Below are 14,460 nucleotides of genomic sequence, written 5' to 3'. Positions count from 1 at the left end.
TAGTCACTGCTTTTTGAAATGAGAACATTCATTTAAGATGCTGTGTTGATCAGCTGAATAGGACTATCGTTTTATAAGATGCTGTGTTGATCAGCTGAATAGGACTATCGTTTTAGAATGTTTTGTGTTCTTCTGTGTGTACAGAAATGTCCTTCCTGAAGTGGCTAAACTGAAAGCGGACTGAACCCGACTCCGGACCACATGTTCCTGTCTGTAACTGTGACGTTGGAATACGTTAGAAATCTGAACACTTCGACCACACAGAAAGAACAACAGAAACCAAAAGATAAGTTATATAAAGACAGTCAAGTTGAAAAACCGGAGATATTGAATTTATAGTAATGCACATCATCTCTGCTTATCCCCTTCCCTCTTTTTTTCCCCCCTATTTGTCGTTTCATACCTGTACAACATCTGCTCTCTCTCACTCTCTCTCACTCTGTCTATCTTTCGCTCAGTCGCTCTCTCTCTCCCTCCCTCCCTCTCTCCCTCTCTTTCTCTCACTTTCACTCTCCTTCTTGCTGTAGCTCTTTCCCCACACAGTCTCTGTACAGTTGGCTTGGTGGTGACTGTAGAAGTAGCTAAAGGGTTCCGTGTGACGTCGGTTGTAGTTTTTGTACAGAAACATGAGTTCAGTTTTCTCCTCGTGTAAACAGGCACACACAGATCACTATAGAGGCTGGACGGATTCTCCCGCCTGCTAACCCCTCATTCAACAATGTTATTCAGCCCCTCTTTGTCCCACTTGTTTCGTAGTCCTCCGTTCATTTCAGTCAGCTCCTCTGTTTTTTTTTTTTTTTTTTCTATTGACGACATCATCTTCACATCGCTGGGTGTTTTGGCCCCGGTCTCAGTCCTGCTGAGAGAAATAAGGCCCTGGATTGCACCTCAGAGATCTAGAGGTTTACAGCTACTCAGTTCCCCTTTCCCCCTTGGCTACCAATACCAAGGTTCCGTTACAGTCGGCCACCCAAGATAATGAAGTTTAACACAGTTGTTGCTGTTGTCCTCATTGCTGTTTGTTTTTGTTTTATTTCGCTGTCTCTATAGCATCAGTGTCGGTGGGGCTAGCACAGAAATTCACGCGGTCTCCGACAGGTCCACGCGGAATGAGCTAGCAAATCCTTTTGCGGGCTGGAAGGAGAGAGAACACACTGGTTAACACAAATGACACTCTTCCCCTCGAGACTTTCTAGTGACTACTACTTGAAACACTATCTCATGAAGGATACATGCCAGACAGGACTCTCTGAAGTGAGCTGAGCTCAAGTTATTTATATACTCTAAGAGTATAATGGCAAAGCTAATTTGGGGTTTGGGCTAAACATATCCATCAGCAAAGATAGATGTTCAAAATGCCGTGCCTGCATAATAACCCATGCATGGCAAATACACAGATCACTAATTGCTTCATTAATTATCTATAAATGGATAATTAAACATTTATAAGCCCTTTATCAATGCAACATTATTTCAACCGATTGTGCAAAAGGAAGACTTCTTAAATAATAATAATAATAATAATAATAATAATAATAATAATAATAATAATAATAATAATAATAATAACAACAATAATAATAACAATAATAAATAAATACATAAAAAAAAAAAAATAATAATAATAATAATAATAATAATAATAATAATAATAATAATAATAATAATAATAATAATAATTAAACAAAATCTACATTTTGGAATGAATGAATATGGAGTGCATTTACCCTGACCCTGCAAGGCAGAGATGATGAGCAGACATACATGCTATATTTAGAGCAAAGCCGTGTCTAGCACCTAAAGGCTAAACAGCAATTATATTCCACACAGACCTGATGTGCAATATGCAGAGTGCTAGACTCTGATAGGTAAGTTATATTCCACACAGACCTGAGACCTGAGAGTGCTAGACTCTGCTAGGTAAGTTATATTCCACACAGACCTGATGTGCAGTAGACAGAGTACTCTCACACAGACCTGATGTGCAGTAGACAGAGTACTCTCACACAGACCTGATGTGCAGTAGACAGAGTACTCTCACACAGACCTGATGTGCAGTAGACAGAGTACTCTCACACAGACCTGATGTGCAGTAGACAGAGTACTCTCACACAGACCTGATGTGCAGTAGACAGAGTACTCTCACACAGACCTGATGTGCAGTAGACAGAGTACTCTCACACAGACCTGATGTGCAGTAGACAGAGTACTCTCACACAGACCTGATGTGCAGTAGACAGAGTACTCTCACACAGACCTGATGTGCAGTAGACAGAGTGCCTGACTCTCACACAGACCTGATGTGCAGTAGACAGAGTACTCTCACACAGACCTGATGTGCAGTAGACAGAGTGCTTGACTCTCACACAGACCTGATGTGCAGTAGACAGAGTGCCTGACTCTCACACAGACCTGATGTGCAGTAGACAGAGTGCTTGACTCTCACACAGACCTGATGTGTAGTAGACAGAGTGCTTGACTCTCACACAGACCTGATGTGCAGTAGACAGAGTGCTTGACTCTCACACAGACCTGATGTGCAGTAGACAGAGTGCCTGACTCTCACACAGACCTGATGTGCAGTAGACAGAGTACTTGACTCTCACACAGACCTGATGTGCAGTAGACAGAGTACTCTCACACAGACCTGATGTGCAGTAGACAGAGTACTCTCACACAGACCTGATGTGCAGTAGACAGAGTACTCTCACACAGACCTGATGTGCAGTAGACAGAGTGCTTGACTCCCACACAGACCTGATGTGCAGTAGACAGAGTACTCTCACACAGACCTGATGTGCAGTAGACAGAGTGCCTGACTCTCACACAGACCTGATGTGCAGTAGACAGAATGCCTGACTCTCACACAGACCTGATGTGCAGTAGACAGAGTGCCTGACTATCACACAGACCTGATGTGCAGTAGACAGAGTGCTTGACTCTCACACAGACCTGATGTGCAGTAGACAGAGTGCCTGACTCTCACACAGACCTGATGTGCAGTAGACAGAGTGCCTGACTCTCACACAGACCTGATGTGCAGTAGACAGAGTACTCTCACACAGACCTGATGTGCAGTAGACAGAGTGCTTGACTCTCACACAGACCTGATGTGCAGTAGACAGAGTGCTTGACTCTCACACAGACCTGATGTGCAGTAGACAGAGTGCTTGACTCTCACACAGACCTGATGTGCAGTAGACAGAGTGCTTGACTCTCACACAGACCTGATGTGCAGTAGACAGAGTGCCTGACTCTCACACAGACCTGATGTGCAGTAGACAGAGTGCTTGACTGTGCTACTGTCGGTAAGTTGCAAACAGAAAGAAGGTCATCGTGCTCTTCCTTTACCTGAGGGAAAGCCCACAGTCAGCGTGCAGTATCATGAAGGATGCTGGTTAACATGGCGGTGACTTGCCTGGAAATGACTTCACTATTGAATGCGTACATATCAAATCCATTCTGGACTCTTAGAGGTAATAGAATATTCATGTAATGTGGGAACTTGGAGGCCCGAACTGGAAAGCAATTGAAAGCAGCAACCACACTACAGTAAGTGTCCCCCCCCCCCCCCCCCCGCCCCTCGCTAACGCTTCACATCCAGCTCTCAAATCAGGAACGCAAGATGGAAACGTTCTTATTTCAATGGTGGCAATGTGATTTTTGCCAATAGGAATCCTCCTCAGGCTTTTATGGGAAACTACATGAGCTGCACAAAACAACAGCGCATGACTTTTCTTATTTGACATCCAGGCTGATCTCCCTCTTACAGTATGTCAAGTATTGACGCACATAGCTGGTATAAATACACAGGACTCATTTCTTTGTGAAGAAGAAGAAAATGCATGGGCGGTGTGTTTGACCTTCAGAGCGAGTCAGTAGGGAGGTCAACATGCAGAGTGCAACTCTTTGTGATTGTTGAACAAGCAGAGCAGAGATGTCTTCTCCAACCTGAATGCTCTGGCAGTTTCCTCTGTGACCTTGCAGCATTTTTAGAACTATGAATAACACTAACTTGGAGATCTGTTGTTTTGCCAGAACATGATAATAGACGCTTAACATGTGACCTTTACTTATGAGCATCAGATGAGAAGGTTAATTGACTGGAAATTCGGAGCTCTCAGAGGGGGAATTTAGAGAAAAGGAAAAATAACGAAAAGTTGGCCACAGCAGTTTTCTTTGAATCCAATAGAGATAGTATTTTTATTATTTTCTGAAGAAACATGATAATAGACAACAAATAGGGTTAGGATAGGGTTATATCATTTTTAAGTGGGTATTGGGGGGGGGGTTAGCAAAGCAGATGATTTACATTTAACATTTAACAATTTATCATTTACAAAAAGAAAGGAAAGCTAAAGAATAAAGCCATAATTTCAAACTCAAAGTTATATTTCCTCAAAAATAGAAGAAAGCAAGACGTTGATTAACAACAAATTCGAATAAGTCCAGATCAGAATCAAGAGGCAGAATCAGCGTCCCCTCCTCCTAGTATCTGTACTGGACCAGACTGAAGTCGTAGGGTCCCAGGGAACTTTCGTACTGATACTCACAGAGAAAGGTGGCTTTGTACGGCAGGGTCCCCCTATCATACTCTTTCCTCTCTAGCGTGCCGGAGCTGTACTGCGGCTGTTGCTGCTGATGGGGGTGATGGTGAAGGCTGTGGTGTGACTGAGACCTTTGGCCGTCCTTGCCAAAGGTGGAGAATGACTTATTGTTGGCGGAGGCGGCGGCCGAGGTGGTGGTGAGTTGGTCGGCGGAGGGTACCTCAGTGTCGGGCAGAGTGGCGTCCATGCCCGGGACGTGCAGGTTGCTGCGGTAGTCTGGCCCCTGGCGCCCATCGGACGGCACGAATGAGGGCATCCAGCAGCGGTCCGAGTGGCCCAGGGCCTTGCACTCCTCCGTGCAGTTAGAAAACAGATCGGCACCTGGAGAAGAGGCAGAACAATCAGGCTTCATTGTCATTGAACAGTTGTTACAATGACATTTTGTCACTGAAGGGAGAGACAAGCCGCTGCGTCCATGCACACCGCCATGTTAAATCAGGAGTATTAACACTTTGCACACAAGAGACAGGGAGAGAGAGAGAATTAACAGTAGAACGGCTACGGCGGTCAATTTAACTTTTTTTTTTGTGTATACAGTATGTGTAATAACTTTGTTGATATAAAGAAAATGCAATGCTGCTAGTACCGCACTTTTCCTGAAAGTGTCTGCATTTTCACTTAAAATAATTTGTATATAAATACACAAATGGCAAAGAAAATTATGTTAATTTTTTACCTATTTCGGCCATAGGCGGTCATATAGAGCTGAACAGGCATGTGACATTTCTTGCCCCGCAAGTGAGTTCCCCATTAATTTCTCCATAGACATTTCGGAAAAAATTAAAACAAAAAATAACTGGGGGAACAAATCGAATTTTCGATTTGTTCGGAATTTAACATGAGAGACAATAGAGTTTGGAATCTAGCCGTCAAAATGACCGCTTCCGGCCGTTCTATTTGATATGGAATTCTGGCCCTTGTAGTCTTAACCCTAACATACATGTCTTTGACAGTGGGAGGAAACCGGAGCGGCGGGCAGAAACCCACACAAATAGCACACAAACTCCACACAGAAAGGACCTGGGATGGACTGGGCCGGGTTCGAACCCGGGAACCTTCTTGCCGTGAGGCAACAGTGCTAACCATCGAGCCACAGAGAGCGCATGAAGAATGAGGGCTAGAAGGAATCAGAGGGAGTGTAAGCGGTGTGGGAGAGGCACGGAGAAAGTGTGAATGTGGAGGTGAAGAATGCAGAGATACAAGGGATATGGCAAGGAGGAAGTTACGGTGAGATGAAGAGAGGGAGAGTGAGAGGAGAGGCGGTGTGGATATTTGGACTGAGGGGAGGGGGAATGGATGGAAATGATGGGAGAAAGAGAACAGGAGAGAGAACACGAGTTAACAAATGATTTGCCAATGTCAAAAGCAGAAAAACAGCAGCAAAAGCTATTCATCAAACAGACAAGGCCAACATTGATGAAGCGAATTGTTTGTTTTCCTCCCCACCTCATTCATTCCAAATGAAATGTGCAATCAAAGCGATGGTGGTGTTGCAAAACATTTCACCCCCTCTCCACCTCAACATCCTCTGCCTTACAATCGATTTTTAAACACCAATAGACACAATGTAAATCCCTATTTCATCGCCCTCGTACAAAAACGACAATTATCTTAAGAAAATGTCCAACAAAACAGACTGCTTAATCGCACTAAGTCAAGCATCCCTATACAAACTGACAAGCCGTGCAATTGACACTTGAGCAACTGCCAAAAACAAAACATGAACATAAAAAAGATATAATTACCATCTGAAACAATATCATAGAATAACACACCCATGCACGCCCACACACACTCGCGCACGCACACTCGCGCATGCACACACACACACACACACACACACACACACACACACGCACACACGCACACACACAGCCAGCCAGCATGAAAGCGATACCAGTTATGTTAATGACACTATCTTAGAGAGAATAAAGAGAGGAGGATGGGGAAAAGAAGGGTATGAGGGAGATTAAAGAACTGGGAAAGACAGGAACAAGAGAGATGAACAGAGTCATCATAATAATGAGACCCTGCAGCCATTCCAGTTTTCTGCAGATTGGATTTGCAGTTTTCCCGGTTTTCCAACCAAGCCGGGATAATGTGGGTGCACCGGAATGCCATGATCAAAGGAGGACATGAGGAGATGGGCATTTGAGCGTAAGAGGAGGAAAGGGATGCAATGCATTGGGAGAGAGAAGGAGGGAGAGAGAGACAGGGAGAGGGAGGGAGAGAAACAAAGAAATAGGACAATCTGTAATTTGTAATTCCCTCAGGCTGAGGGCTTCAGATCAAAGGGTCTGCTTAAAAAAAATCTCTTCTACTGATAATACCACTGTTCCGCTATTACTAAGAGCAGACACACACACTAACACACACCAACACAAACAGACACACAGCATAATAGAGTGCAGATAAAGCTAGGTCAGGCACAAGTAGTCAGTAGCCTATACTGAGTGTGTTCTTCCACGTGTTTCAAAGTTCAGGCACTTTCAAAAAATACCTGGCAGGTGATTGGATGAACCATCTGTCTATCACCTCTATCATATGCTTGGCATCCAAACTGCAGTATAGAGGAAAAGAGGACACCGTACCCAGACCTGAATTTTATGTATGTGTAGTCATGTTTCTTATATAGGCATGATGTCGGGGGACTCAATATAGATAAATTGATTTATTCTATTATGCAAACCCAATGAGTCCTCTATAAGTTTTTAGCTCTTTTTGCAACTGCTGCACCTGTTGCTTAATGCACTTTTTATACTCTTTTTTAAAGTTTTGTTGTGATGCTTTTAAATGTCCATTTTATTCTCTTCTTTTATTCTTTTATTTTCCTGTCAACCATTTTATGTGAAGCACTTTGAATTGCCTCTGTGTATGAAATGTGCTATACAAATAAACTTGACTTGACTTGACTTGACTTGACTTGACTATCATGGGCTTGCTCTTGCTGCCTGTAGCTGCCTCTGGACACTGATTGGTGCAAACCACTGTTTTTTTTGTGTGTTTATTTTTTTTCAATTTCTACAAACGATACACGAACAAGACAAACAGGCCCAGACACAGGAAAAGAAAGGAAAGAAAAGGGAAAGAAAACATACATCAACATTCGACATTGCAATGTGGCGCTATCAGCTGCATAAGGTGCTTATGTGTTCATGAGATACAGTACCAGCCGTCTCCCCTAACCTCAGTCACTGGTCATTCTTAACCTCAGTCACCGGTCATTCTTAACCTCAGTCACTGGTCATTCTTAACCTCAGCCACTGGTCATTATTAACCTCAGTCACTGGTCATTCTTAACCTCAGTCACTGGTCATTCTTAACCTCAGTCACTGGTCATTCTTAACCTCAGTCACTGGTCATTCTTAACCTCAGTCACTGGTCATTCTTAACCTCAGTCACTGGTCATTCTTAACCTCAGTCACTGGTCTTTCTTAACCTCAGTCACTGGTCATTCTTAACCTCAGTCACTGGTCATTCTTAACCTCAGTCACTGGTCATTCTTAACCTCAGTCACTGGTCATTCTTAACCTCAGTCACTGGTCATTCTTAACCTCAGTCACTGGTCATTCTTAACCTCAGTCACTGGTCATTCTTAACCTCAGTCACTGGTCATTCTTAACCTCAGTCACTGGTCATTCTTAACCTCAGTCACTGGTCATTCTTAACCTCAGTCACTGGTCATTCTTAACCTCAGTCACTGGTCATTCTTAACCTCAGTCACTGGTCATTCTTATCCTCAGTCACTGGTCATTCTTAACCTCAGTCACTGGTCATTCTTAACCTCAGTCACTGGTCATTCTTAACCTCAGTCACTGGTCATTCTTAACCTCAGTCACTGGTCATTCTTAACCTCAGTCACTGGTCATTCTTAACCTCAGTCACTGGTCATTCTTAACCTCAGTCACTAGTCATTCTTAACCTCAGTCACTGGTCATTCTTAACCTCAGTCACTGGTCATTCTTAACCTCAGTCACTGGTCATTCTTAACCTCAGTCACTGGTCATTCTTAACCTCAGTCACTGGTCATTCTTAACCTCAGTCACTGGTCATTCTTAACCTCAGTCACTGGTCATTCTTAACCTCAGTCACTAGTCATTCTTAACCTCAGTCACTGGTCATTCTTAACCTCAGTCACTGGTCATTCTTAACCTCAGTCACTGGTCATTCTTAACCTCAGTCACTGGTCATTCTTAACCTCAGTCACTGGTCATTCTTAACCTCAGTCACTGGTCATTATTAACCTCAGTCACTGGTCATTCTTAACCTCAGTCACTGGTCTTTCTTAACGTCAGTCACTGGTCATTCTTAACCTCAGTCACTGGTCATCCTTAACCTCAGTCACTGGTCATTATTAACCTCAGTCACTGGTCATTCAGTATGGGTCCCAGATAGTTGAGAACCTTCCAAGCGAGTTGGGGACCTGAGTCTCTCCATCTGTATAACATAGATCATGTCCATCAGCCACACCTGAAAAGAAGGTGAAGAGGATGACTTCCATTCCTTCAGAATGAGTCTTTTGGCGACAGTTGTCCCCAGTGTCAGAGATTGTTGCACAGCTGTAAGGAAGAGGAGAGGACTCCGAGGAGCTGAAGATGGCGAGTTCTGCCTCTGGCTGTAGGGTTATTTTGTAGGCCTTAGAGAACCAGTCATATATTTTGGCCCAGAATCCCGTTAAAGAAGGGCAGAACCAGAAGGCATGAGATAGTGTGCCCTCTGGCACCTGACACCTGTCACACAGTGGTGAGACAGAAAGGAAGATCTTGTGTAGTTTATGCTTGGAGTAGTGAAGATGGTGAGCGACTTTAAATTAAGTCAACTGGTGTCTGCTGTTAACTGAGCAGAGTTGTACCACAGACAGACTCCTTTCCCATATAATGTCAGATAAATCAATACCAAGTTCCCCCTGCCACGCTTCTCTAATCCTCTCAGTAGAGGCCGTGTTGCAGTTGTCAAACAGACATACAAATCTAGAGATAAGATGCTTGGAGTGTGGAGGGCTCAGCAATAAATCGAAAAAAAAAACATGCTCATTTGGGAGCGCTTCAAACGTGCGAATCTTGGATTGAACATCATTTCTGGTTTGCAAGAATCTGAACCAGTTCGTGCCGGGCCATATCTCAATTTGTTATTAAAGCAGGCATGAAGGCGTGTTGTTATTGTACTGCGGAGATGGCTGTGTAAATAGTGTGTACAGCAGTCACTGCTCAGTGCTCAGGGTATATGAGGGTTGGAGAAACTCTTGTCAGATGCTTCCAAATGACACTGTGATATGTCTGCCACACCAACATCAACACGTGCCCGCGGAACAATAGTCTCTGACATAGAGATGTGGAAATAAACACACATGCTAACAGAAAAGAGGGACACACATGAGCACACGACACCGACGGCTGTTGATCCAAGCACCTTTTCTTCCTCGGGCAAGAGGAGCAAACGGCAAGCAAAACAATGACAGGCCCTGCCAGCTAGCAGGCCTATCTCTCACCATGACCTCATCAGGCAACACACACACACGCACACACACACACACGCACGCACACACGAAGGCATGCACAGGCACGCACGCATGCACGCACGCACGCACGCACACACACACACACACGGAGGCAGCAACAACGGTACACAACACAAACACACGCACATCTACTTGCTAATAAGCAATCAGCACTTCTATTCTCCTTGTTTATTTCCTCTCCACTGCTTGTTTGATGACATCTGTGCCTGTTCCTGGAACCCCAGGCCCGTGTGACTTGACTCATTATATTGCCTGACATGCCCCCAGCAACTGGGAGCATGGAAATGAAGGAAACCAAATCCTGGAGAAAGCATCAGCCCCATGTCGGAATTCACTTTGTGGCCATATCTCCTGTGCTCAGGTCTGCAGCTGCTCCCTCACTGCTCTCTCAACTGTCTGTGTCTGTCTGTCTGTCTGTCTCGCTCTCTCTGTCTCTCCTCTCTGTATGTGTCTGTCTCACTCTCTCTATTAGTCCCTCTCTCCTCTCTTTATGTGCCTCTCTGTCTCTCTCTTATGCTCTCTCTCTCATTTAAATATCTCTGTTGGCCCATTTCTTTCTTTCTTCTTCTTCTTCTTTTTAATCAAGTTTTTGCAGATTTTTCTCCCATTTTCTCGCCCAATTGTACTTGGCCAATTTCCCCTGCTGTCCCAGCCGTCGGTCCACCCCCTCTGCCTGAGTTGTAGACTAGTACACGTTTCCTCCGATACATGTGCAGTCACCCGCCGCTTCTTTTCACCTGACAGCGAGGGGTTTCACCGACAGGTTGTAGCGCGTGGGAGGATTCACGCAGTCCCGGCCCCCCCAGTTCCCCTCCCTCCGAACAAGCACCCCGACCGACCAGAGGAGGCACTGATGCAGCAGCCAGGACACACACCCCACCGGCTTCCCACCCACCTATTGTGTCTGTAGGAACGTCAAGCCGGAAGTACTGCCTCCGGGTCTCCACGGTGTTAGGCGAGTGCTTACCTCTACACTACCCAGACGCCCTCTGTTGGTCCATTTCTTCCTCTCATTTCCCTCTTTCTTTTTCCAACAGAAATACCCTCCTCGTGGAAACGGTGTCTTCTCTCCAGACCATGGTTTTCACTGTGTCCTCTACTGCTCCACAGAGAATACAGACACAAAATGCCAATATTTGGACAGCGACTCAGAAAGGCAGGGGAGTAGCATAGCTCCCATAGGGCTATACATGAGTTGGCCAGTGGGACAGTGATGAGTAAACCAGAGACCTCCCAGCGCCAACAGAGATGAATGTGGCTCCTATGCAGTGATGACAGACAGAGCGAGAGCTGAGTCTCTCAGGACCACCTTCCATTTTCCACGTTTGCCATCAGAGCAACTAGAGGCTGAAAAGGAGACTCAAGATGGCTGCTTGCAATAACAATGGTACCATTATACATTATAGAACAAAGGATATGGCACTGATTATTGATATCTTGTTTACATGCTTTTCGTCACGTGGTACAGTCTTTTGAATGGAACATGCTACATACAGTCATCATGTAACAGTGAGAGCAGCTGACTGCACCATAAGCCCTGCTGATGTTGTCGCTATAGGTTCTGCGGTATGACGGACTAAATATGTCAAAGAGGAAAGTAGATTGTGTCTTGTTGTCCTGCATTATATGAGTGAGCAATGTGACTAAAGCTGTTCACAGATCACACTTGCATGACATCTGTGCTTGTCTTGAGATATACCAAAACCCATACAGTATGTTAATATAGGCTATCACAGAGTGCAAGGCCTTGTCTGAGGGAATGACTTTGATACTCCGGCTCATTCTAGGCTTATTCATACTGGTATGGCAAGAGAGGACAGCTTATGTCTTTTATTTGTCTACTTGACGGTTGGGAAGCAGGGCCGTAGCCAGGGTTCCGAAATAGGGGAGGTCCAGCAAGGGGAGGCGGATTCGGTGGCGCCCGTCAGGGCGCTGCCGAAAAAAATTTGAGGGTTTTTTTCCCCCTTTTTTAGCCATATTTAGAGTAATATATCATTTTAAATCAACATTAGGATTATACTGTTGTGATGTCATTATTCAGTATATTCTCTTTCATGTCACCACCTGCTCAGCTCTCCTGTCAACATAATTGTAACTAACAAACACAAACTGTTTTAGCCAAATTCATATCAAAATGACACCTACAAACACAGGTACACAACCCAAGCCGTACACAACACACAAAGTCATCATCGATAATAAAAAAAAACATACAGAGGGACATTTATTTATTCCTGATAGGAACGATTGAAAAATAAAATAAAATATATTATGTTGTTTTTAACTTTACACCACCTCTTTTTGTTACTTATTGGGTCATGAAACTGAAACCATGCATATAGCCACCTGCATACCTGACTTCGGGAGCTTGGCAATTGGCATCATGCATGATTAGCCAGTAGCATCCCAACGTGTCACACAGGTAACATTACTTAAGAGACAGACTAGACACTTACTTTCTTGGTTGTTGCTAAAAAATCTGTCAGTGTCACTCACTGTCTGTCGTTCACTTCGCTCACTGTCTCGCAGCTCGCTCACCTTCAATTATCTCGCCAGGCAGACAGAGAGTCATCACTCACCACCATGCTGCTGCTCTCTCAGAATCAAGTTACCATGGACGCGGCGTCAGATGACTTCCTGCCTGACCTGCCTTTCGTTTAAAAATAAAAGAGATCCCGTGTTTTTCATGCTTTTCCATGCAGATTGTTTTATTTTTTTCTCTGAAATATTAGGGGAGGTCCGGACCTCCCCGTCCTCATAGCTAGCTACGGCCATGTTGGGAAGACTTAACTTGCTATTCAGTTCATCGAGAAAGCATAATTTATATTCTATTCACATGATGCACCACAAACATGTAATTAGGAAAACATGTTCTTATTGCAATCACAGAGGTGTGATTTCCATCCATTTTCACTCCGTTTTGTAGGACCAGTGAATACACTGGTATGTATATATATATATATATATATATACATCCAAATATTCTGATAGCAATACTAGTCTATGAAATCTATGATTAATCCACTCATCTCCATCTCCAGAAGGATGATTTCCCCTTAGGCTGCAACTTGGTATCACCCTACAGTATTGCGTTCAAATACCACAGATTTACGCTTTCCAAATGCAAGCATTTAGATTGCAAAAGTCCAAATTCATGTGCAGTTTACAGCAATTTCCTCGTCACAGTGCCGGCCCGCCCCCGCCGGGCCACATCGCCGGCTCCCTGGTCCTCTTCCCCCGGTCAAAGCCCTGGCAGGCCACCACTTCCTCGTTAAATCGTCCCAGACCCCCTGGTTCTCTCGCCGGGGGAGAGACCACCAGACCACTGAGCGAGTCTCTCGGGCAGCCAAGGGACTCTCCCTGGCTTCCTGGTTATATCGCCGACGCACCGGTGGAGACCCCCAGTGGAAACCGCAGTGGGGAGAACTACTCGACCGGCACAAAAACACCTCTGTTGGATTTAGGCAACTAAAACCTCTTGGGTTAGCCAATGGAAGCAACTTTTAGCTTTAGGCAAGTGAAACCATTATATTATATTATATTATATTATATTATATTATATTATATTATATTATATTACTATAGATGGGTCACCGCAGGCGCCGCCAATTCTAACAAATGGTAGCAGTAAGTCTCCTAAATGGGCGTGGTCAACCATGGACTCAGAAAATCCGCACACTGTTTTTTAAGCTCCCACGGTGAGTTTTTAATTACTCAGACCTGCCGAAAGTCTCCTGAGTGTCCATGAAAAACCATGGGCAAAACCCACGTGACAAAATGACAGGAAATGAGTTGAAGTTGCTTGAATCCCATCGTCTTTGGTGAAACAACTTGGTTGGGGTTAGGGGTTAAGTGGGTTTGGGTCAGGGTTAAAAATGGTCCTACATTGGGAGGCGAACCAGCTCTCTTGTGATGAAAAGTTGAAAGTCGAGGACACTATCACCCGCTATCACAGAGCAGCCAGGCCAGCGTTGCACACAATTTATACATTTGGCGTGTATATGCACTCCATGTTATTTGATAGTGGAGAAGTGCGTTATATTATTGGCATAAAGTTATCTAGCAGCTGGTCCCTCTACAGCTGCCCCTGGTGATGTTAGTGCCGAGGGCCGGAGATCGAGGGACGTTTCAAAATGCTGTGTGTTAAATTCCTCCGACAGCTCACTGACGTGGGAACCTGCAACACGCCACCCGCTACTAATTCATAATCAGCCACCTAATACACCGTTGCCACGGTGATTAATTGTCCCATTTGTCACGGCTGTTGTTCTCTCCCAAACAAACGTCGAGATAATGATCGTTTCCAGCCCCCCACCCGCCGCCACGCAGACTTCC

At 44.7% G+C, this 14,460-nt stretch overlaps 1 protein-coding gene across 2 annotated transcripts in view; it reads right to left on the bottom strand.

Moving 5' to 3' along the window:
* Positions 1-1,026: 1,026 nt before the first annotated feature.
* pcdh10a (protocadherin 10a) overlaps positions 1,027-14,460 on the bottom strand; it is a gene marked incomplete at both ends in the record, with an annotated part of 24,047 nt that continues 10,613 nt past the window's right edge. The window contains 2 exons of one of the 2 annotated variants that reach the window (XM_083655216.1): positions 1,027-1,134; positions 4,768-4,928. In XM_083655216.1, the coding sequence (XP_083511342.1) occupies positions 1,081-1,134; positions 4,768-4,928 (215 nt within the window). Of the gene's footprint in view, positions 1,135-4,488; positions 4,929-14,460 lie in introns of those variants that run through there. The other variant, XM_083655215.1, reaches the window with a different exon arrangement.

This window comes from Poromitra crassiceps (assembly GCF_964638095.1).
Source record: "Poromitra crassiceps genome assembly, chromosome: 19".
In the NCBI taxonomy this organism is placed as follows: Eukaryota; Metazoa; Chordata; class Actinopteri; order Beryciformes; family Melamphaidae; genus Poromitra; species Poromitra crassiceps.
This window is presented reverse-complemented; position numbering and strand designations above follow the sequence as displayed.